The sequence below is a fragment of the Balaenoptera ricei genome, chromosome 9, assembly GCF_028023285.1.
Source record: "Balaenoptera ricei isolate mBalRic1 chromosome 9, mBalRic1.hap2, whole genome shotgun sequence".
NCBI lineage: Eukaryota > Metazoa > Chordata > Mammalia > Artiodactyla > Balaenopteridae > Balaenoptera > Balaenoptera ricei.
In genome coordinates, this window is record NC_082647.1 from 103,143,952 (window position 1) to 103,167,279 (window position 23,328).

General features: G+C 47.1%; 1 protein-coding gene across 2 annotated transcripts in view; it reads right to left on the reverse strand.

The window, feature by feature from the left end:
- Positions 1 to 2,175: 2,175 nt before the first annotated feature.
- GLI3 (GLI family zinc finger 3) overlaps positions 2,176 to 23,328 on the reverse strand; it is a 284,678-nt gene continuing 263,525 nt past the window's right edge. For both annotated transcript variants that reach the window (XM_059934216.1, XM_059934217.1), the window contains 5 exons: positions 17,091 to 17,240; positions 15,454 to 15,618; positions 10,080 to 10,370; positions 5,488 to 5,815; positions 2,176 to 4,588 (listed from right to left, as the gene is read on the reverse strand). In XM_059934216.1, coding sequence (XP_059790199.1) covers positions 2,241 to 4,588; positions 5,488 to 5,815; positions 10,080 to 10,370; positions 15,454 to 15,618; positions 17,091 to 17,240 — 3,282 coding nt within the window. In that variant the 3' untranslated portion in view covers positions 2,176 to 2,240. The remainder of the gene's footprint in view (positions 4,589 to 5,487; positions 5,816 to 10,079; positions 10,371 to 15,453; positions 15,619 to 17,090; positions 17,241 to 23,328) is intronic.

The window sequence follows — 23,328 nt, forward strand, 5'->3', positions numbered from 1 at the left end:
CTCCGTCCATCCTTCCGTGTAGGGCAAAGGTGACATGGGAAATTATGGCAATTGATAAATGCAGGACACATCTAGGAATGCTAGTGGGGAAAGGATTCAGAGGGAGGAGAAGGAGGACAGGGATTGGATTAAGCCACAAGGGCATGCCAGCTCAGACCAGGACCGGGAGATTTTGAGTTCATGGAAAAAACAAGATTCAGGGAATGGATTACTGATTTTGTAACCAGATCATGACCTGTTTGAAGAACACAGAAAATGGCTTGATCTTTCCACTGAAAAGTGGTAGAGACTCAACTCTCCTAGCTCAGATCACTACTTGTCTTTTGATTTTGGACTCTGTTCTGAAGTGGATGCTTCCTTTGATTTAAATGTAGGTGTTGGCACGGGGTGGGGGGTGGGGCGGATGGCCGGAGAACCTCAGCATCTCTGTGCTTTCATTTAGTTGAAAGCAAACCAACTGTCTTAGCCAAAGTCCCAAAGGGCAATTTTACTTCCACACTGAGATTCCTGGTCCAAATGAGAGAACATAAACATGAGAAAAATGGGCTGGTCCTAATATTCCTTTCTATTTAATACTTTTATTTGATTTTGTCTAATACTAATTTAAATGGCAGGAATAAAGGGAAAAAGCCACATAATGGACTCATGAATCACTTTGGAAAAATCCAACTCCAGTGTCAAGGGGACAGAATACAGCAGGTAGCCTGAGGTGTCGATGTTTTATTTTCATAGCTTACATATTTTTAAAAGTAAAATGCTGGGTAATCCACGTACTCTGTGCACACATAGTATGTCTTTTATGTGTAGCAACTGCACCTGGGGAGTAGCTGCACTTTTTAAATCTTTAAATGTTTTAATCCAAAACAAAAGTCCAGATTAAGTCCACATTAAGGACAAACTGCGTGGAACACTTAACTTCTTAAATGCATGCATCACTTAATAGATAGGGTGCAAAAAAAAGGTATCCACACAGCTACAAAACTTCTTCCCTAGTGCTTTTAAATGCTAAAAATATTTGAAGAGATTTATTCCAAATATCTTTGTCTGTGAGCTTTTTTCTTTTACAACCAAGTTTTATAAATCCCCTAAAATAGGGCACTTAGAATAGAAATACTCCTTCGCTATAGTGGAATTAACATATGTTAATGACATAGCCAGCTGTGGGGTTAAGTACCTATATACTCAGAACTAGATATCATCAATTCTCAGTTATCTATGAAAACGGGGCAAGAGATGGAACTATCAACAAATATGCAAACCCACAAATATTCCCTAAAACAAATTCTCCACAGTAACTTGAATCTGCAATCCACCTACCTTCTTACCAGAACAGATGAAAGTAATAGCATGTCTGAGTGTCACCCAGCGCCCTTCCCCGTCTCCCTGGAAGAGCACTGATCATTCACGGACAGAAAGAGAGAGAGGAGGCAAGGTCGATAACTGAGAACTGTCGTATACACGTACCCACCCTAAGCTCATGTATGGACGGTAAGAATTTTAAACCCCAATGGTGGGCACACCATTTCATGTGCAAGAGTCCCAAATTTCGACCTGTGTGTATCTGTCTAAAGCATGCTCTGAACTGAACTGTGGGCGAGGAGCGTCTCAAAAACCTGTGACCTCTGATACAGTACGCTCACAAGAGATTCCCAAACTCACTCTCCATGTTCTGATTCTCGTGCCCAGTGTGGGAATTAAAAAAACAAAAGAAACAAAACACAAAAACAAACGTTGAACGTATGTAAAGGAAAATGGAAAAAAGCTGGAAGTGTAACCCCTTGGTCACAAGCACACCAATTCCTATTTCCTTGGAGTAACAGAGAAACCTGTCAAATCCTTTCCTTTGCCCTCTCTCCAAAAAGAAAGAACGTGCACACCACACATTTACACCGGTTTACTAAAAAAAAAAAGGGGGGGGGGGGAGGGCGGGCTTACAGTTTTTTAAAAAAAGAGGGTGTTTCGAGTGTAACAATACTGATTCAAAACTGAAATGGAAGACAGTTTCTCCCTAGAATACTTTAGGGTTTTTCAGAGTCCTTTTCCATAAAAGGAATATACTTGAAACACATCCCAGTTAGGTGAGATGAGATTGCTAAAACATACACAGAACTAAAAAAAAAACAAAAACGAAACAGCCAAAAAAAAAAAAAAAAAGGGTCAATTTAATCTTTTAAACTCCTAAAGTTTCAGGTCTCTTGGCAGTCTTTTTTTTTTTTTCTTTTCTTTTTTCCCCCTAATGCCTACTGCATAACTGCAAGGAATTTGCTTTCTTCCGCGAGGGAGGTCAGCAGAGAACTCATGTCCCCGATTGCCATGTTGGTGGTGCTCAGAGACAGAGCTGGCAACGGGAGGGCGGCGCGTGGGGTCGTGAGCCGGGAGGAGCTATGAGAGAGGTTCTGAATGATGCTTGGGCTCAGGACTCCTGACATCAGGCTGGCGTGGTCCGCGTCATCTATGATAGCATCGAAGTCAATCTGCACCCCTTCCAGGTCATGGCTGTCGAGGCTGTCCACTGTGCTCGTCACCTGGTTAGCACCTGGGGAGAGTAATTCAGAGTTTTCGGCGCTCGCCCCCTGGAGCAGGCAGCTGGCTTCTGACACGGAGAAGCACCCGGTTTTCATGTCTTGCTGACCGAAGCCGATGGTTTGGTCATAGAACTGACCAGAGTAACTCTGCACATTCGAATAGAGCTGATGGGGCTGCCCTGGCATCTCCACCTTGATGCCGTTCACCCTGCAGGTCTGACTTGGGTCGCCGACCTGTCCTGGTTGCAGAGCGAGGCCGCCCCTCGGCCCAGCCTGGCGCCGGCCGCCCCCGTAGCTGGCACACGGCTGGTAGCCCCTGACGGCTGCCAAGCTTGACAGCTGGATGCCGGTGCTGGCAGGCCCTGGCAGGCCGCTTTCTGGCCCTTGATAGACGTGGATATGCGAGGTAGCGCTGCCGTGCCCCAGCACGTGCTGCCCGGGGCGGCCTGCCCCCTGGGGGTGCATGCTGTCACTAAGCAGCTGATGCGCCAGGTACCCCTGTCCCACCGGCTCTGGGCTGGGCATGCCATTCACCGTGCCGCCGGCTGACTCGTTCGGTGCCACCGACAGGCCAAAATCCGGCTGGCTCCCGCTGCCTGGCATGGGGATGCTTTTCAGCTTTGCTGCCTGGACCCCGGCACCGCAGGCCCCGTCGAGCAAGCCGGGGGAGGCGGGCTGCCGGGCCAGGCAGTTTCCATACTGCTGGGCCTTATAGGGCTGTTCGTGGAAGGCGTTCCCGTTGGTGCCCGCAGCTCCGCCGCCGCCGCCGCCGCCATGGCTCACCAAGTGCTCCGGGCCCCCGAAGGAGCTGCCGTGCTCGCCGGGGGTCGGATACCCCCCGGCCGGGCCAGCCCCGCCCCTCAAGGGATTCTGTGGGTGGACGCCCACGTGGCTGTACAGCGCGAAGGCGCGGGCCTGCTGCGCTGTGGACCGCGGGCCGCATTTCAGCTTGGAGGAGGACAGGTCGGCGCTGCCTGAGCTGACCTCGTTCCACTGAATGGGCAGGTCGGATTTACCGGCATCAGTGCAGGGCGGTTCCAGCCCGCGATCCTGCTGGCTGGCATAGCTGCCGGACAGCCCGAGTGGGTCAAAGTCGCCGGGCCCGCTCCCCAGGCCGGGCCCGTGGGGCACTTTGCTGTCATCAGAGACGGTGCCCGGGAAGTGCTGCTCATACCCGACTGGGTTCTGGGAGTTTAAATACTGCACCACGTCGTCGGGCAGGAGATCCTCATCGTTCAGGCTCACATCGGCGTCCATGGTCAGGGACTCCAGGGTGACGTTCTCAGTAATGCTCGGGGGACAGGGAGACGCGTGGAAGGGTCGGGACTGGCCCCCGTCTGGCCGCGTGTAGTTCTGAAGCACTAGATTACGCTTCTCCAGGGATGGAGGCAACACCGGAGGGTTGAAGCTGTTAAGGCTGTTGAATCGCTGCACCCGGGGCAGCGAGAGGCTCTCGGAGGCCGTCCGCACCGGGTCGCTGGCTCTTCTCACGCCGTTGCCCAGCGCATCCTGGGGCAGCAGCGGGCGCCGGCCGTAGCCGTGGGCCCCGCCGTCGCTGCATCTCCGGGGAGGATGAACGGGAGGCAGGGTGCCCGCGGGCTCCCTGCCATCGCCCAGCAGGGCCATCCGGGTCTTGAGGCTCATCCTCTCCATGTTGGGCAGCGGCGTGGGCGGCGGGCCGCCCGTGGCAGCGGCGTACTTGGCTTTCAGGCGGTACTGCTGGGCGGGCGTGAGGCCGAGCAGGCTGGGCAGCCCGTCGCCCTGGCTGGCCTCGCTGGACCTGCGCGACGCGTCGGTGGAGATGGGGTCGTAGGAGTCGGCCACGCTCACGTTCTGGGGCCGCCCCTCGGCCTGGGACGCCTCGCTGGAGCGGCGGCTGGAGAAGCAGGGCGAGATGCCGGAGGAGCGGCGGCTGCTCAGGTAGGCGGAGCTGATGGTGCTGGCGCTGCTGTCTCTGCGGTTGAGCAGGTTCAGCATGGTGATGTCCACCCCAGAAAGGTCGCTTCTGTTCGGGAGAAGCGGCGGGGGCCCGCCCAGACTGCAGCTGGTACTGGGCTGCGTGCCTGCGGAGAAAGCCGGGGAGACAGGGGTTCATTTCAGGGTGACTTAACACGGGTGTCGGCGAACAGTGACTCTTTTCGGTTTGCGGGGCCGGGCGGTCTCGGCCGTGGTTACCCATCGCCGCCCTGCAGCACCAAAGGGCCTGGGGACAGTAGTAAAGGGGTGGGTGAGGCTGGGTGCCAATAAAACTTTATTTACAAGAGCAGGTGGGAGCGGTACATGGCCCACGCCTGGTTGAAAGGAAACAGTAATAACTCCCTGGATGAGTTAAGCTCCTTCACTGGTGCAGTGTAAGGGCCAAGTGAAGGGTCCCTGGAAGTATATACGGTGCTCAAGTTACAGGAAGTACCAGGGCAGAAGGCATATATCTAAACTCAGGGCTTCCCCATGACATCCTATGCGGGTGGAGCGCACCTGAGTAGGTGGGGTGGGGGAGGTTCACCCTTGGGATATGCTGCAGATATCGAGTGTAATCTCAGAAACACAAACTGACTGGGGGCCGACAGTGACAAAGATGGCTTGCCTTTCTCTGAATTGGGCCATCAGTCAAAGTGGCTGCTTAGCTCCTGGCTGCAGACTCTGGAAGCCAGAGACAGGTGCTAACCTGGGACGCCTCTGCGGCTGGGATTTCCTTCCCCTGGTCTAAGAGGTGTGATTTCACCATCAGAATATCAGTCATGCACAGCCTTACTTTTCATTTCAGGATTATCCTCTTACTGCCTGCTTTTAAAATATGGACTCTCCAGAAAGGCAACACTAATATTTATGGTTCCAGCATCATTTTAGGGCTGGTGGGGAAACAAGCAAATGGAAAACCAAGGGCCCGGGTCTGCTTAGTGCTCCGGCTGCCCTTGAAAGAACAGAAAACCCCACGCGGACACGAGGACTGGCCAGAACTCACCGTTTCCTATGAGAGGAGAGACCGCAGGGGCTTTGGGGGGTAGAATGGGATGCAGTCGCGGAAGCATTCCATTCACTTGTTTGAGTCTTTCTAGCTTGACGTGCTCCATCCATTTGGTCCCTGCCGGGTTCCTCCGGGCTTGCAAAGCGAGGGCTGTGGTTGCAGTGGAAATGGTCGAGTCCATGATTGGGGTTTCGTCGATGGCACTGAGGTCGCCCATACCACCTCCATCGGTTAGAGGAAGCTCGAGCCCACTGTTGGAATAGTTGCTGATGGGGGACTGTTGGCTGCTGCATGAAGACTGACCACCAGGGCTTGGCTGAGATGTCTGTGCGGTCAAGAGGAAAGGACAGAAATGTCACCCGAATGATGAAGGCCAGGGAGCGGATGACGAGAGATCACGCAGATCAAGTCCTGCGGGATTCTCAGTGGGTGGGATGAGAAGAACTATGTTCCGGTGAGTGGAGGTGGCCTCCCTCAGCCTCAGTGACCGCGCAGCGGGCAGATGTGCAGTGGAGGGAATGGACAGCGGGGGGTGCCGGATATGATGCATCAGCCATGGAACTCTGCCCCAAATGCCAACTCTGCATCACACTTCCTTGTTGGTTCCCACCCCGCCTCCATGACTTTATCCTTTGGGCAAATTACTTAGCCACTCTAAACCTCAGTTTGCTTATCCAGAAAATGGGGACAATTTATTTATCCTAGGGATTGTTGTGGGAATGAGGTGTAAAGCCCTGAAAACACACAAAGTTCAAAAAGACTTGGATGACAGTAATTAACTGGCTCGGAGAGCGTTAGCAGTTGTTATTATAATTGCTTTAGTCCTCGGAATATATGTTCCAAGAGCACATGTTACCTCCCCTCCAACCAGCCCTGCTATACTATTCCAGGCTGGTTCCCCAAGCTCTTGTAACCTCTCTACTTTCTTTCTACATTTTCTTGCTTTGTAGAACTCCAAGCAGGGTGTAGGTAAAAGCAGTTGTAAGAGGGAAAACTTCAATCACTTAGCTTCTGCTATAGCCAGGAGAATTGCATTGCACTAGGAGAATTGGGCCAGGTTTCCCTAACCCCAACCAAGTGGACTGGGTAAGCCAATTCTGCAACTCGATGGGAACTTAATCTGGTCCACTGGTTCTCAGGGAAAGGACCACCCCCCCTCCACGGGCCCCTGGCCATGGGGACTGAAAAGACACTGTCTCCACATTTGGGAGCCCTCTATAGAATGGCCTGCATTGAGCGGTCCACACAACCTGGAACTGGCCCCTCTAAAATTCCAGTGGTGCCCTGGTGGATAAACATTCTAATCCTTTATGCAGAGATAAGAAATGTGATGCTCAGAGAAGTTCAGTGACTGCCCAAAGTCACAAAGCGAACACTGTGATGACCTAGACCCCCAGCCCGGCCTCACTTCCATTCCTCTGTAGCACCCTCTCCGCTGTCACCTAAAAACTAAAGCCTGACAGCAGCCCAAGAGCAGGGAGCGATAACTACACACACTCCAGTATAGACGGCTGTGGTCTCTGGTGGAACCACAGTGCTGTCAGCAAGGGGTCTGGACACAGTCATTTTCCGTGGAACCCGTTACAGTTTTTCTCAGAACACAGTACATACACCCAAGCAAATGAACACTTTCTAAGCGAGCACCGCATGGTATACTAAGCGTGTCCTGGGCAACCAAGCAGAGAAAAATAAGATACACAAATGTGATCATGAATGCATGAAGCCTGTCTTAAGGTTTTGCTTCTGCAGTGTCCTGAAGGGCCAGATCACCTGCTCCTTTGCAGAGAACTTAGATCATCCAGGGCTTTGGATGTCTTTTACGCTTGGATTGTCAAATCAGCATGTGTGCGTCTGTATGTGAATCTGTGAGTATGTACACACACATGCAGGCTCACACTTCCACAGGGCCCGGAAGAAGGCTCACATGCACCTACAATTAGAAAATGCTTAAAGGAGCGCAGACATTTCAATATAGATTAAATTGCCAACAACAAGTGTATCCAGATCTTGCTCTAAGAAGGTGATGCACGTCTGGTCCAAGAATAAATTTACACTAGTCAATATGACAATTAAATAGTCTTTGAGAACATCTGCTTGGTCGGTCCCAGTGTGATTTATTATGAAAACCTAGACAAATAGAATGATGAATTTCAACATCTAACTCCACATTTCCACATGCTGAATGTTCAAAACACATCACTTCTATGTTGGAAACATATCTGAGTAATGTCCACTACTAAAAATATCACAAAGGACAAAGACGAAAGAAAAGTGAAACAAATAAAAGTTAAATGTTAAAATGAAAACAAAACAGAGAGCAGAGAAGCCAAAATTCCCTCACCTTATTACCCACTGTCCTTAGGAAGTGAGAACAAGACATTTAGGAGCATTACACAGAAGAGAAGTTGGAGTAATAAGAAAAAAAGAAGAAAGAATTTAATTTATAGCATGATGAGCAAATCAAAGACAAGTTTTTGAAGAAAGACTATTAGAAATGTAAATCTCCTGTGCCTTAGTAAATGCCTATGAAGATACCTACTTATATTTACATGTGTGTGTACATATTCATAAAATAGTCCCCCGTGGAAATTTGATTAATTTATTAACCTCACTGAGCCTCAGTTTCCACACCTGTAATATAAGTCTCAGTCTCTGTGAACTCTTTCCAGCCCTTTGTTTCTATGATTTAATTATTTTATAAAATATTTCACATCTTGGAGAACCTCAGATGTCACTGAGCAAACTCACTGTAAATTTTTATTTCTACCAATTTTCTTTTTAAAGAATGGGTGTTTGGAGAAGAGATAAGTTTTCTTTTCTTTTCTTTCTTTTTAAAAAAAATTTTTTTTGCTACGGATGTACATTAAAAGTACAAGGGATTCTGGGTTCCTAGGATGTCCTAAAAACATAAATCATTGTCTTTCAATGACATAATCTAGGAGACCACAAATTCACTTTCCTTGTTTCATTAAACACTTGAGGATAAACGGTTGAATCCTTTGCACAATTATTATATAGGTGGACTTTATTTTAGGAAATTGATAAATGCTCCCCCCACAAAAAAGTATATAAAACACAGTTTACGAACTGATTAATTTAAAAGTATAGTGATCAGTCATAACACGTATATAAACTTCTTACTAAGGTGTTTTTTAAAAGCAAAGTACGGCTACCCACTGGGAAATAATGATACATCTGGATAGCTTATTTGCATGACTTTTGGCTAGACTTAGGGTCACTTTCTAAGACTCGTAAGAGTTTAAAGACAAACTCAGTCAGTCATTAAAATTCAATTAAGTCATTAAATTCCACTCTATCGATTCTGAAATTGTATGTGCATTTATTCCCGCCCATACATACCGCCACATGGTGACATAACTTAGGAATTCATAGGATGTCCATCCAATTCTTGGGCTTCTCTAATTTTAAGCAAATGCTTCCTTGAACTGAGTAGAAATCTGCCTGTCTGGTCATTTCCATGCATCTGGAAGTCTAAGCCTGTGACTTCTATCTAGTATGTTTCTTCCATATCCCGAGATTGACAGACTAGAGCCCAAAGCGCAGAGCTGACTGCATTATACATATGGCAAATACAAATGTACTAAATCTCCTCTGATCGCTACTCTTCATTTTTCTCGTTGTCTTTGGAAAAATTTTAGATAGTTTATTCCGGCCCATGCATAAGGCAAAATCACCAAGTGAAGTTTGAAAGAAGCTGCAACAGTAGCTTAATCCATGTATCCTATCTGTCATCAAACCATATGATTTTTGCTGATGACATCTTTCAAATCCCTCCCTTGCTTTCCACCTCCTCAGTTCAGGAACCACTGCAGATATACGGTCTCGAAGTCTACCAACCAATCTCTAGATTGGCACTGGAGTTGTCTTTAATAAAAACTTAGAAAACCTAAAAAAATCCCTTTATATCCTCCCCCTCTTTTTACTCTGGCACATTTTCCCGGGGCGCCAAGGCCGGTGCTTGGCTCCTTCAGGTCCTGCTCCCCAGCATGCGGTCCTTCCCCTCTCTGAGCGCTGAACTTGGCGGCCACCTGCCCTCTGCCTTCCCATCGTGTCCTCAAGTGCACTGGCTCCGAACCCCCTGACCCAGACTTGTCTTAAAGCCCCATCACACTGAGTTGTGTTTGTTTCTTGGTCTCCCTATCCCACTGGACTACAGACCCATAAAGAATAGGGGCCGTGGCTTATTTATCTTGGGGTCACCAGGGCAAAGAAGTCAGAAAATATGTTTACAGAAGGAATGAATGGATGATTCTCTACATTAGAGACCCGCTGAAAATGTGCACTGTGGTGTCTGTCTACCTCCCACAAGGTGGGATGCTTCCAGATCGATTTCAAAGACCAGTTAGGAAACCCTGGAACTCTTTTCTGAGCTGAGCTCTACTGTGCAGATCAACCTGGGGTAGGCAATCCGGATCAGGGAGCTCTGACCTCCGTAAATCAAACAGTGGGATGCAGTGAGAACGGGGCACTGAAGTCCGCCCCTCGCCCCTGTCCCCAGAGCCCTACCTGGCCCCTTTAAAGACCTGGGAGAACTTTGGGGAAAACCAGAAGGAAAGCGAGTGACATACCATGGGCTTCTCCGCCTTGACCGTTTTCACTTGGAGGCATTCTTCCCGCTTTGAGGTAGTGTTGCTGAGGCCCTTCTGCTCCCCGAGGGCTCCCTGAGTCTGCCGGCCGGGTGACCTAGACTGTGAGTGGCCGCCGGAATCTCGTGGCGCCGGGGGCCTGGGGTGCACATCCCCACGCTGCTTCTTGGTGACGTGAGCCTCTGGGCCGTGCACGGTCTTCACGTGTTTCCGGAGGGAGCTGGGGTCTGTGTAGCGCTTGGTGCAGCCGGGGATTTTGCACACGTACGGTTTCTGCCAAATGCCCCAAGGATGAAAGAATAGGTTGTTACCAAAGCGATTATTCCCCCTGCCCGACGGTCTTTTGTGGCTACTCATTATATTTTTAATTCTTTCAAAGCACGATCACAAGGCTGTGAGGTGTTCAAAACCCTCTAAATGGTGCAAAGGTTTAATAAATGGAATCCAGCTTGAATACATTATTATTTTAGAGAATGCTCAGGGTGAGCGAAGAACGTGTAAATTGCGCTTATGTTCTTGGAAGCATTTATCCTGTGAGTAGGAAGAAGTATCATGGTGTCACGTGGTGCTCAAGAGATAACTTGATGATGAGGATGGTGGTGATGATACTGCTGATGATAACAGAAGAAGGTTAAAAGACACCCATCCTTTAATGAGAAGAACACTTTGGGGAGAGCTGGTGTGAAGACCTTTCTTACAAATGTCCTGGTTCTCAGACCTAATATCACTCTACCTCCTTTGAAAATGAGCTCTTTACACATTGACGCAGTAAAAAAAATAATTGCCTGCAGCCTCTCCTGGGTTAGATATCACTAAAATACTTTCCTTTGGGTTGTATTACAACTGTGGGGGGGGGGGGTTGTTCAGGGCTCAGAATATCCAGAACCTTTCTGATCTTCAAAGCCGTAAGCCCTGTTGGAGTGTCCACGAATGCTTACTCGTAAACCGATGAGGGCAGATGGATGTCGTCCTGGAGACGAGGATTCCTGGATGAGGCTCTGCTCGCAAGTACTAAGATCTAGAAATTATTTCATGCTACTTTTATTTTCTATGTGGGCCAGTGATCAAGCCTACAGATACAGTCATAAAAAATTATATGAACCCTTATAGCTGAATATACTCAAATCACAGAACTCATGGCATTGTATTCATGACCAACATCAGAACTGTGATTTCGTTTACTTTCCTTGAAATCTAATATATTCACGGTTACTTATATGAGTCTATATTTACCTCTGTGTATACCAGAATATGAGCTATTAGGTAAACAGTAGTCATAAAAATCATGCTTAATATAATGCATCCATTACAGTTATATTAAAAAGATTCCCTGTCTTATAGAATGATGCTTTTTCCCTAAAAGCCCAAGAACAGACTGAGAGCTACCTAAAATGATGAAATGTCCTAATGTAGTGAAATAAAGATTCCAGAAATTATCTTGAGAAACCTCACCTCCAAATTTGAGATTCTTTTGGGTAGAATTGATTCCCATTAACTACAAATTACTTCTATTCAGGAGCTTGTGTGATTTGCAGCATATATATATATATATATATATATAATGAAATGAGCACATCAAATTCTATGCATTAGGGACAGAAGAATGGCTCTGATGATTAGTGCTATTACCGTGTAGCATCTGACCTTGGCCCTGTGCTTGCTCACTCTGCCGCTGTGACAGACAGGCAGGAATGTATGGCGTAGGGAGAGGGAACACAAAGCCAGGCCACTGTTACATGTTTGAAGAGCTACTCTTCCCATAAATATCTGCATGTATGTATCACGGGTTAGCTTGGAAATGAGAACACAGCTAGAGGTGGAATGAATCTGCTAATGTTCATCAGCTCCTGCATTTCCAGGACCAACAGAACATACAAGTACATGTGTGCCCATGTGCCCTTGCATGTGGACATATACAACAGCCACCTACAAAAAAACTCCAAGAACACAGGGTCAGGAAACTTAACTTCACAAGAAAACACATTAACTCAGTTACGTATCTTGGCCCCCAAATTCTGTTGTGATGAATGACTGAAATGCAATCTAATTGTAGGTTAAGATAAATGTTGTCAGGATTCTGAGTTACGCGTATTTCCTGTCCTGGATACTTAACTTTTGGTACTGTCATTGCCTTCTTGACTCCCTGAACTGAAAGGTACTTTGTGAAAGTGGGGATACTTATTCTACTTGACTGTATAGAATGTATCCAAATCAAATTTTTGGTAAACATTTAATGGCCTCTACTATAGGCAAGACTCTGAGCACAAAGTTTTATAAGACAGGGTAAAATCTCAAGGGGTATAAAATATGGTAGGAAAAATAAGACAGCATGAATTATCTACAGTACAAAGTGTGGATGCTAGAGAAGGATGTGGACAGAGGGGAATCATTTTTGCATTGGGATGATCATGGGAGGCATCAATTTAGTTTCTGTATCTGGGTATAATGCCCAGCTCATGGGGTCAGGGTATGGGCTCAATCAGACCACGTACAGGTGGTGCTTACCACGATGTGATGTGGGGCACATAATAAGTGCTCAATAAACAGAGCTTTGATTAGGAAGAGGTGTCGTAGTTGGGTCCTGAAAGACAAACAAGATGCTGAAGGATAAAAATGAGGGCAAGAGGATGCGAAAAAAAAAAGTATCCAGAGCAAAGGTCCAGCAGCAGGACCACTTCAGGCATGCAGGCATGGCTATCTGGAAGGTTCCATTCATGGTCACCATTGTGAGAGGTCAAGGGAATGGTGAAAGGGAAGGCTTGGGTCCAGTGAGAGCAAATACAAGCCTAAGGAGTCTAAACATTTCCTATAGGAAAAACGGAGCCACTGAAACTTTCTGGAGAGGAAGATACAACCGAATCAGAGCTCCAGGAAACTGGCTGCGTCTGGTTTTGGGAGGAACGGGAGCTCCATGTCCTGGAGTAGGGAGCCCGGTCAGAGGCCACTGCGATGGTTCAGTGACCCTAAATGGGCAGGGCAGCCATGGGGGCGGGGAGGAGACCTAGATTACCCGAATGGGTATTGCTCCCTTCCTGTCCTATTCCACCCTGTTTGCCTCATCTAGAATAGCAAAGTGCTCGGCAGGTAACTAGCTATCAATATTTGTTCAGTGAAAGAACGAAGATACAAATAAGAGAGCAAAGAAATGAAAGAAGACATCTAGATTTGTCTACAGTTGCTTGATGATGCAAGTCTGGATTTCCTGGATACACTTAATTTTGGTGTATCTGAAACCGTCCATCATTCACACGCCAGGACGAGGGCTTTCTCTATGTGGAATAGAGGAAAAATGATTTACGTGTTTGTGAATAAAATTATATTTATGTGTTTATGGCCAATGTTAATAATTTATTTTAGGTAAATTGCTCAACCTTGGTGAAAGATATTGTTGACCAAGGTATGTTTTAATCTCATGATGGATATTGAACTCTCTACAACATTGCACTTTTTATTGCACAGAAGGATTCATGTTTAAATATAATGCACTTAATTAAAACAAAGAAGACATGGGCACACATTTGAAGTCCATAAAAAGATAAAAAGCTCAGTAAGTATGTTTATATGTATGCACTGCTAAAGTCCTAACATACCCAGTGTCCAAATTGATCCACAATAACAGGAGAGAATCTATAGGAATGAATGCCCTCTAAGTTTCTAGTCATAATTGTACTTAAATACATGAAATGTAAACATATTAATTAAATTCTAAGTTAATCAAATCTCCTAAAACATTTTAAATTGAGATTTAATTCACATCCCATAAAAATAACCCTTTTAAGCTGCACAATTCAGTGGCATTTAGTACATTCACAATCTTGTGCAATCGTCCCCAGTATCAAATTCCAAAATATTTTCATCATTCCAAGAAGAAACCCTGCACGTATTAGCAGTCAACCCTATTCCCCCTCGTCCAGCCTCTGGCAACTACCAATCTACTTTCTGTCTCTATGGATCTGCCTATTCTAGACCCCCTAGAAGTTGGTACAAAACAAGTACAGTGGATTACACCACAACTGTCGCACATTGTAAAGCATCTTTGACGTAAAAGATGGAGATGTGGCATCTCCTCTAAAACACCTGCAAACAGTGGATCAATAATAAGAGATCCTAAAGGACTCAGGTTTCCTTATTCTACTATGAACCATTCAGAAAGGGTCTGTATAAGTGAACTCATGTGTGTGAGTTTATGTGTGAGCGTGCTTTTTTTAGAGTGTGGCTAATCCTCTTAGAGTTGTTTTTGCTCTGTCAGTTCGGCTGAAAGGAAACTTGGTGAGGACCATCTCTGCCACCTTCAAGCCAATGGCCAGTGGCCAGTAAGCTGAATGGTCCACTTTTACCAAATTCCCTCTCCCAGCTCTCCATCTGGAAGATCAAGAATGGGCCTGATTGGTACCTCGTGGGGTCAGACGAGAGTCAGGCCAAGGTCAAAATGCTCCTTTTCTCACACAATTTCAAGCAAACTGATGACCTACTTTGTGGGGCAGAACTACATCTCATGTGAACAAATTCTGGGTAGCTAGCCTATTTCTACCACAAATGTAGGGAGCCTTTGTGTTAATCTCTGGGTACATTCAAGAGAAGACTTCACAGAGGAGGAAGAATCTAAGCTAGATCTTCAAGGAGAAATTGGAGGTCTGCAGGCAGACGTGCATTAAAATGTAAACAAAATGAATTGGAAATCATTTTCGTTCATTCTTATGCTTCTCTGAAATTTGGGGGGATAAATACCTAAAAATAACAACAACACAATAGGAACCACCTACGACCATGAAGCTTTACTCAATATATTATCTTAAATAACTGACTAGAAACCATTCTGGGTTTCTAGCTTCCAAGATCCTTTGGAATTTAGAATGTCTGGAAATCCTATTTAGCCAAGGTGGGTTACTCTGCAAAAGTCTTTTCTGATATAAGCGCCTTTGAAGATACCACCTAGAGAAAGCAAATAAAAGTGGCTGTCTCAGCAGTAAGCTGTCGGCTGTCAACACCTCGCTTCTGAATCTCTCCTTGGTGCTTACAGGGTCGTCCTTTGAACGCATTCTTGCTCTTCCAGGCAGAGCGAGCGGATGGAATTCCAAGTTAAATGCTCCTGCTGTCTGACCAGTAGGTGGCAGTACTGAACAACGTGAAACTCGTTCCCCCTTCACCCTGCACGTCTCTCCCATCCGAGCCCAGGTTTCAGCCCTACCTTTGGGGCCCCGAGCCTTCACCTGCAGCATTAGGACCCACTCGTGCTGGGAGTGGCCAGAGGCAAATACAACGGAACAGGTTTGCGTTTCCAAGTACATTCCCCAGAGGATTTTTTATTTCCACCACAAGCTCTGGACCCAACACGTGTCTCCTGGAGGGGCCTTACCTCGTTGGAATGTGTCCTGTTCTGGTGCTTGGCGCGATCAGAGGCATTCGAGAAAGCCTTGTTGCAACCTTCGTGCTCACAGACGTACGGTTTCTCTCCAGTGTGAGATCTCAAGTGTGTTTTCAAGTTTTCGAGTCTCGAGTAGGCCTTTGTGCAACCTTCAAACTGAGGAGAAAACAGGTAAATCTGGATGATCCCACACAATGACGGCTGATGTATCCCACTTGCTCCGCGTGGATGAAAGACGGGGATGTTTGGGGGACTTCCCTGGTGGCGCAGTGGTTAAGAGTCCGCTTGCCAATGCAGGGGACACGGGTTCGAGCCCTGCTCCGGGAAGATCCCACATGCCGCGGAACAACTAAGCCCGTGCGCCACAACTACTGAGCCTGCGCTCTAGAGCCCTCGAGCCACAACTACTGAGCCCGCGTGCCACAACTACTGAAGCCCGTGCGCCTAGAGCCCGTGCTCTGCAACGAGAAGCCACCGCAATGAGAAGCCCACGCACTGCAAAGAAGAGTAGCCCCCGCTCGCCGCAACTAGAGAAAGCCCATGCGCAGCAACGAAGACCCAATGCAGCCAAAATTAAATAAATTAATTAATTAAAAAAAAAAAAAGACGGGGACGTTTGGAGGGTTGGCAGGTTTTCAAAACCAATGAACAAAAGTCCACTAAACTCTGCCTTTATTGGGATTCAGATGGGGCTCAGGGCCGTTCGAGAGAAAGCGTTTTCAGGGCTAAGTAAAAATCCTGGACTTTTTTTTTTTTTTTTTAATAGGCCACTCAATGTGGACAATGGGTTTCATTATCTGCTCAGGGATCTCCTTGAATTCCCACTGATTTCAGATTCAGCACAAAGTTCATTAATATGGCTTTGTGTGCCTACAAAGGCACGGAATTTGATCCTGTTTGTAAAGGGCTTTTAAGATGTAAAGTACCAGGGCTGAGCCTTGCCTGGCAGGCACCTTAGTGAAAGAAGCCTTAGCCTCGCAGGAATCCCAACCCGCTCCTCTAGGTCTGTACTGGGCCATGGGGACAGACCAGGAGGGCGAGGAAAAACTCTAAAGCCCTAAGGGTTATAGTTGTAAAAAGTCAACCTAAGTTTTTCAAGTCGAAACTGGCCCCTCCCTGTGCTCCCCAAGGCTCTGGTGTGACAGGCACTGGTGCTGGGGCAGGCCCAGTGGCCCGGTGCTCACTCCCAGTGCCGGATGGCACGTCCCCACTGCCACCTGCCCGCCTGCCACTCTGCAGAGCTGGGCTGTCTGACTCAGTTGCTGTTAGCCATGTGGGGCTATTTAAATTTAAAATTTTAAGTTAAGTTAAAATTTAAAAATCAGTCCTGTGGTTGCTCCAGTCACATCTCAGATGCACGTGTGTCTCATGGCCACCATGTTGGACGGGGCGGGTCTAGATCAATTCCTTCCAGCATCCCCCAAAGCTGTCAGCATCCTTTCTCCATTTCTCACCTCCCCCCCGTTTTGGAAACCCCTCTCAAAACCCCGGGAGTTTATCACAAACAGCACTCCAACCCTCTTCCCCCACCACTCATCAGCTCGCACGGCCCTTGGAGTACAAGGAAGGACCCACAGGTGCAAGACTCCCCTAAGCGGACAGCTGGCCCCCGCCCCTTCGGTACTCACAGTGCATTTGTGAGGCTTCTCCCCCGTGTGCCTGCGCATGTGCACTACCAACATGTACTGGGCTTTGAAGGGTTTCTGTTCTCTCGAGCAATCTAGCCACCGGCACACGAACTCCTTCTTTTCTCCATGGATATGGTCGTTATTTATATGCTGGAGTTTGGAAAAAGAAAGAGAGAAATAAAATGGAAATGTACTACTCTTTTCTGAAGGCAACAGAACGGAGTGTCCCAAATCCCCTAACCTTAAGTCCTAAAGACTCCACGGTACCTTTACTATATTGCAAACCTTTACTATACCTTTACTATATTTAGGATGTTTCCTAAGTAAATTTGCTCTTACTGACTGTGGAGGGATACTTCCTAACTTGTAAGAGTGAGCCGGTTTGCAAGAAGCCTGGTGTCCCAGAAAAAGTCCTGCAAGGGCATCAGAAGAGCAGAAACGGGGTGAGACACCCACGTCCGCTCTGGGCCTCCGTTATCTTTCATCGGCCAAGTCGGGGTCAAGGTGAACTGACCACAGAGGTGACCTCCAGCTCTCACTCCCTCCAGGCCTTGGGTAGCACCTTGGGTTAGTGCTGTGGCTCAAGACTGCAGAAAGGGCATACACACACACACACACACGTCTGTAACAAGGACCAAGAAAATCCAAAGCACTTTTTCAAACGACACTTTAGTTCCAATTAGTGGGCTCACCCCTTTGATAAGAATCACAGAGAAATGCCCTTGATATTGAAGGTGAAGGCCAGGCGATCGTCAACAAAACTCTTAGTGTCTGAGGGCCTTTGCTGTTCTCATACACAAATTAAAGGAATGGATTCCCTAGTTTCTAAGGTTCTTCCCAGCTCTAGGATTCTGTTAGTTCGGAAGATGAACTTCCCTGAATTCCAATTCAAAGTTTTAGGATCAATTTTTTAATAGAGTTCCTTGGATTCATACGTCAAATGTCCTACAACTAGGAGACACGTGAAATCTACAGCAGCGCCAGAGGAAGAGATGGCTCTTAATCTGGACCAAATTCAAGTCTAGTTCAGTAAGATGAGCCTATGATTTTAATGTCCAGTCACGGATGACGGAGGAAGCTTGTGCCCTAGGTTGATCCTGTTGTTTTTATTCTCTGGCCACTCCATACTTTATTTGCCTTAATTCAAGGCCTTTGTGAGTCCTTTCTCCCACATAACGTGGAAACATATCACTAAAAAATGTGTGCAATGAGAGAAACCTCCTCTGGGTTCCCTGAGCCCCGTAACAGTGACATGACGTTTAATTACTTTCCTGCGTAGGCTCTGGTTCCTAACTGAGTGGTCTCTGGGGACCTGGTGGTAAAATTCCACCATCACTCGACCTTTCTCAGCTATTCCACGAGGCAGCTGGCTGCCGCAGGAAAAAAAATAAATAAATAAAGCAGTCTGTTGTGCTGTTTGGGGAGTTTATAAAACTGGATGCGGGCAGAGAAAAGCAATTGCTGTGTACTCTCCTCTCCTAGAACAGCTCTCAGAAAGCCCGAGAAACAGGGGAGAGCGGGTGACACAGCCCAGGGCGCAGGCAGACAACTAGGATCCTTTTAGGCGCTCTGAACACAATGAGGAAACCACACAGAATCGCTCAGGTTCACGACAGCACCCCAACCCCCGGCACACAGACGTGTGTTTCTTATAAAAAGCCAACTGTCCTCAGTATGAGTGTTTCTTAAAAGTGATGCTGGGAATAAGTTCATCTGTATCATTTTTCTAGATTCCACATATAAGTGATATTATACAATATTTGTTTTTCTCTTTCTGACTTCACTCTGTCCGACAAGCCTAGAGACACAGACATAGAGGACAAACATGGATACCAAGGGGGGAAGGAGGAGTGGGATGAATTGGGAGATTGGGACTGACATACATACACTACTATATATAAAACAGATAACTAATGAGAACCGACTCTATAGCACAGGGAACTCTACTCAGTGCTCTGTGGTGACCTAAATGGGAAGGAAATCCAAAAAAGAGGGGATGTATGTATACGTATAGCTGATTCACTCTGCTGTAAAGCAGAAACTAACACAATATTGTAAAGCAACTATATCCAATAAAAATTTTAAAAAGGTGGTGCAGGGGCACATACGTGGATGAAGAGAACAGATGTGCCGGCCAGGGGATAACATGCCATCTTTAAATTTATGCTTCGAGAACATGTCTGCACCTGTTCACATCACCCAGGATTGTCCCAGATGGGTGCTGGAGCCCAATCTTTAAGCCCACGTGATACAGAGAGGTTCTATGAATTCTCCTTTCCAGGCAAAGCAATGAATGATCACACAAGTCCACTCCATACAAATTGCTCTTGGTTCAGTTTTTTTTCCAAGTTATTAGGCATCAAGCTTCCTGGATGAATAAGCATGAAAGAAAATGAAGGAAGGAAGGGAGGGAGGGAAGGAGGACGGAAAGAAGGAGGCAGGCAAAGTTAAAACTGGAAAACGGTCTGAGAGTTCGGGCTGAGCCTGCTGCTTGAGTCACGACCCACACCTTTCGGTTTCATATTCTCGGCAACTGACAGGTGGCCCTGGTACTCGGCGGGTCCTCCGTAAATATTTGTTGGACTGATTGGCTCATGTGAGAAACTGAACTTTCCCTGGACCAGAGAAATTATACTTGATGCTTTTGCCTAGCTTACTTCAAATGCATTTCATCCAGTATCCGTACAGTAAGATATTAATGTAGGTGCTATATTACTTTAAAATAATATACCATCAAGAATTCAAAAGGACTTGGATGATTTGAATGATAACCCAATGAGAACCCCGTCTTGCCGGGGAGAATAAAACAAATACTCAACGACTGCCAACATTTCATTCATCGCCCACATATTGACACGTATGTACTGGGTACCACTCCACACCAGGCCCTGTGCTGGGGAATCAGACAGACCTGAGTCCTGCCCTGAGGAAATTACAGGGCAGGGACATGGAATTACTGGAGGGACACAGATAATGGCTTAAAGGACTATAGTACAATTATAGTTGTGATCAGCGTTTTGAAGGGAAATAAGAGGGTTTTAGAAAAACAATTAACAGGAGGTCCCAAATCCGCGGGGAGCACCAGAGACCAGAGTTGGCTTCTCCAATGAAGTGGCATTTAAAGTAGGACCTGAAGGATGAGTGGAGACTTGGCAGGTGTGCAGGTAAGGGTGTGGGTGGGGAGAAAGATGGACGGAAGCCCCTGGAGAAGGACAGATTTTGGTGCCTTTGAGGAACAGGGTGAGGAACACGCAGGGCAGGAGAGGATGGGCCAGGCTGACGCAGGAGGCTTCCAGCACTGCCACTGCTTGGTGTAGTACGAAGGCACGAGTTTCCAGGGGTCCAGTGGATACCAGTGAGGTAGCCAAGCTTGGGCCCACCTAAAATGCAGAGTGCTGGGTCAGGTGTCCAGCAGGGAGACTATAGGATAGACCCCTGCATAGAACTCAAGCACACCCCCCACCAGAAAGCCAGCACTTGGACGCCTGCCCCAAGCGACCTGGAGTCACTCAGGGGAACGGGGATGACCAACAGGGAAGCACCACCAGCAGCTAGTGAAGCAACGGACCCTGTCTCTTGCCCTCCCCATCATGCTGGAGGGAGCCAGGCTCTAGGAGGAGAGGCAAGAGGTCCCCTCCTGGATGGGTGGCGTGGTAGGGGAAGAACAAACAGCCTGCCAGCCCCCTGGAGCTGTGAGCCCGGCTGGTATAGGGAGGGGAGGCTCTGAGTGGATAGCAGGTTAGAGGTTTAAATCGGACGGGACTTTAGTAACCAAAAGTGGCTGAGACGCTGTAGAAGCTGCCGACCAGGGTGTTGAAGGATCTGCCACTGAGCTGGGAGGGGAGAGCTGACAACAGGCTGATGAGGCCGGTGACTGGAAAGTGCAAACCATTTCAGATTAATACCTGGCCAAGCTGCATCAGCCTTGGCCTCTGGGACGGTATCTGAAAACCCCAGTGGCGGGAATCCAGTGCCCATCAGTAAACACAGCACCCCATCTTGTCTCCATGTGGGGAGGGACAGGCAAGGAGCTTCTCGGGACCGTGGAGGCAACCTCACATTCAGAAAGGTTAGCACCTTGGGAATTTTCCCTTTCTGCTCCGTAGAGTAGACCTAAGGCCTGTCTAATATGTTTTTGTAATTTTCTGAAACCGCTCTTGACCAACTTGGATTGAGATTACGAGTTATTTTTCTTTAAATGATATTCTATGACCTCAGCCAGCAGGGAACAGGTCCACCCTCCTTGTCTTTAGGGTCCAAATACTGAGCACAGACATAATCGATTACTTCAAAGAAACACAGAAATCTTTCTGCTTATTTAGGTTATTTATTTATTCATTAAAATATTTACTTTATATTGGGGTATAGTTGATTGACAATGCTGTGTGAGTTTCAGGTGTACAGCAAAGCGATTCAGTTATGCACATACATGTATCTATTCTTTTTCAAATTCTTTTCCCATTTAGGTAATTACAGAATATTGAGCAGAGTTCCCTGTGCTATACAGTAGGGCCTTGTTGGTTATCTATTTTAAATATAGTATATTTAAATATGTGTATATGTTATTTTGCATCTTTGAGCTTAAAACACTTCCCGAAGCTAGATTTCAGGTGAAATTTACAATTCTAAGAAATCATAGATCTTACACGTCCAGATGTCCTAAATATTTATCTGCTAAAAAAGCTGCTTTGGCCTCTGCAGTGGGGGTGCTCATGAAGGGCTCATCTTAGGGCAGATCTTATAAAACATGAGCTTGGAGGTGGGGGGGTGGGTGCATTGGAAGATGCCCCCCAGACCAAGTTGTGATAAGCGGTGTACCTTTGGACAATTCACCTATTCGGGCCTTAATTTTTCTCGTCTGTAAAATGAGCGTGATGAGCCCCATCAGATGTCCACAAACTCTTTCTGTAAAAAGCCAGAGAGTAAATATTTTAGGCCTTTGCAGGCCGGAAGGTTTCTGCTGGGGCGGCTCTCATCTGCTGCTGTATCAGGAGAGCAGCACAGACAGCACACGGTGCAGCTGTTTGTTTATGGATGCTGAAAATCTCACGTATCCTGGGGTATCCGTTACATTTTTTTCTAATTATTTAGAACTGTAAAAATCATTCTTAGCTCATGGGCTGTACAAACACAAGCAGTAGCCAGATTTGGCCTGTGGGCCATTCATTTGCTCTCCCTGAACTAGATGACTTCAAAGTTTCCTTTCTGGGCTAACAAAGCCCTTGACGTTCTCGGTCAGGCTGGCTCTCAAGCCTGAGGAGGTAAAATTAGAAGGAGGTATGTTTTGGCGCCAGAGCAAAGAGAAGGCAGTAAAAAGGAATAAAAGTCAGGGTCCTGGGATAACACGAGGGGAGGGAGACAGACAGACGTCCCCCTCTGCATCATGGTCCTGGGACTGGATGGAAAAAGCACCCCTTCTTGGCTCACCAAAACCCTAGGTAGTTAAGAAGAGTCGTACACAGCGAATTCTTAACACTCAACAAACAGGCCGGTGCCCTGGGACACTGGCCTGAAATTCGATGGGCCTGTGTTTATTTGTGGTTTCACTGAAAATTTGCCTTCCTGGCAGTGAAAACGTTAATCAAATATATAAATAATTTAATTGGAGGGAAAATAATGCATGATTAAATTCCAAACTAATCCAACACAAAGACATGCAATTTGCCAGAGGCCTGAGCGCCAGAAAGAGATAGATGGTGTAAATTACGGCGGTGGACGCCAACCCTCTCCGCGGGGCCAGTCCGGACGCTCCCTGTCTGAATAAACAGGACGAAGATGCCAGGACCAGGCAACCCCAGAAAGGCTGAATCCAGACTCTGAGCTTCCCGATGAAATGGGATTGTAAGCATTTGCCCCAGGAAACTGATGGCTGATGGAACAAATAAAACATCTCAGGAGCCCATAGCCAACCAACCAAGCTGGTATTTGGCCATCGTGACCATGTTTGTAGCAAGATGAGCTAAGACCCAGGATTCCTGTCTCTTGCACTCTCCATGGAGCTTTGGGGGCAGGGAGAAAGGTGGGGGGAATCACTCCAGTTGGCCTGGCCATCGGGGAAGTGGAAAGTACATCTTTGTTTTCAGGACTTCTCTCTGGGAAGCCCAGCCCTTGGCATCAACCTCGGAGGCTGCAGTGGTGCAGGAGGGAAACTGAAGCTTTTCTTTTACTAGCAGCAAAATGGAAGCCCACAGTGGACTTCACTGGGCTAATCAGGATCCTTTCTTCTTGTTTCTTTTTG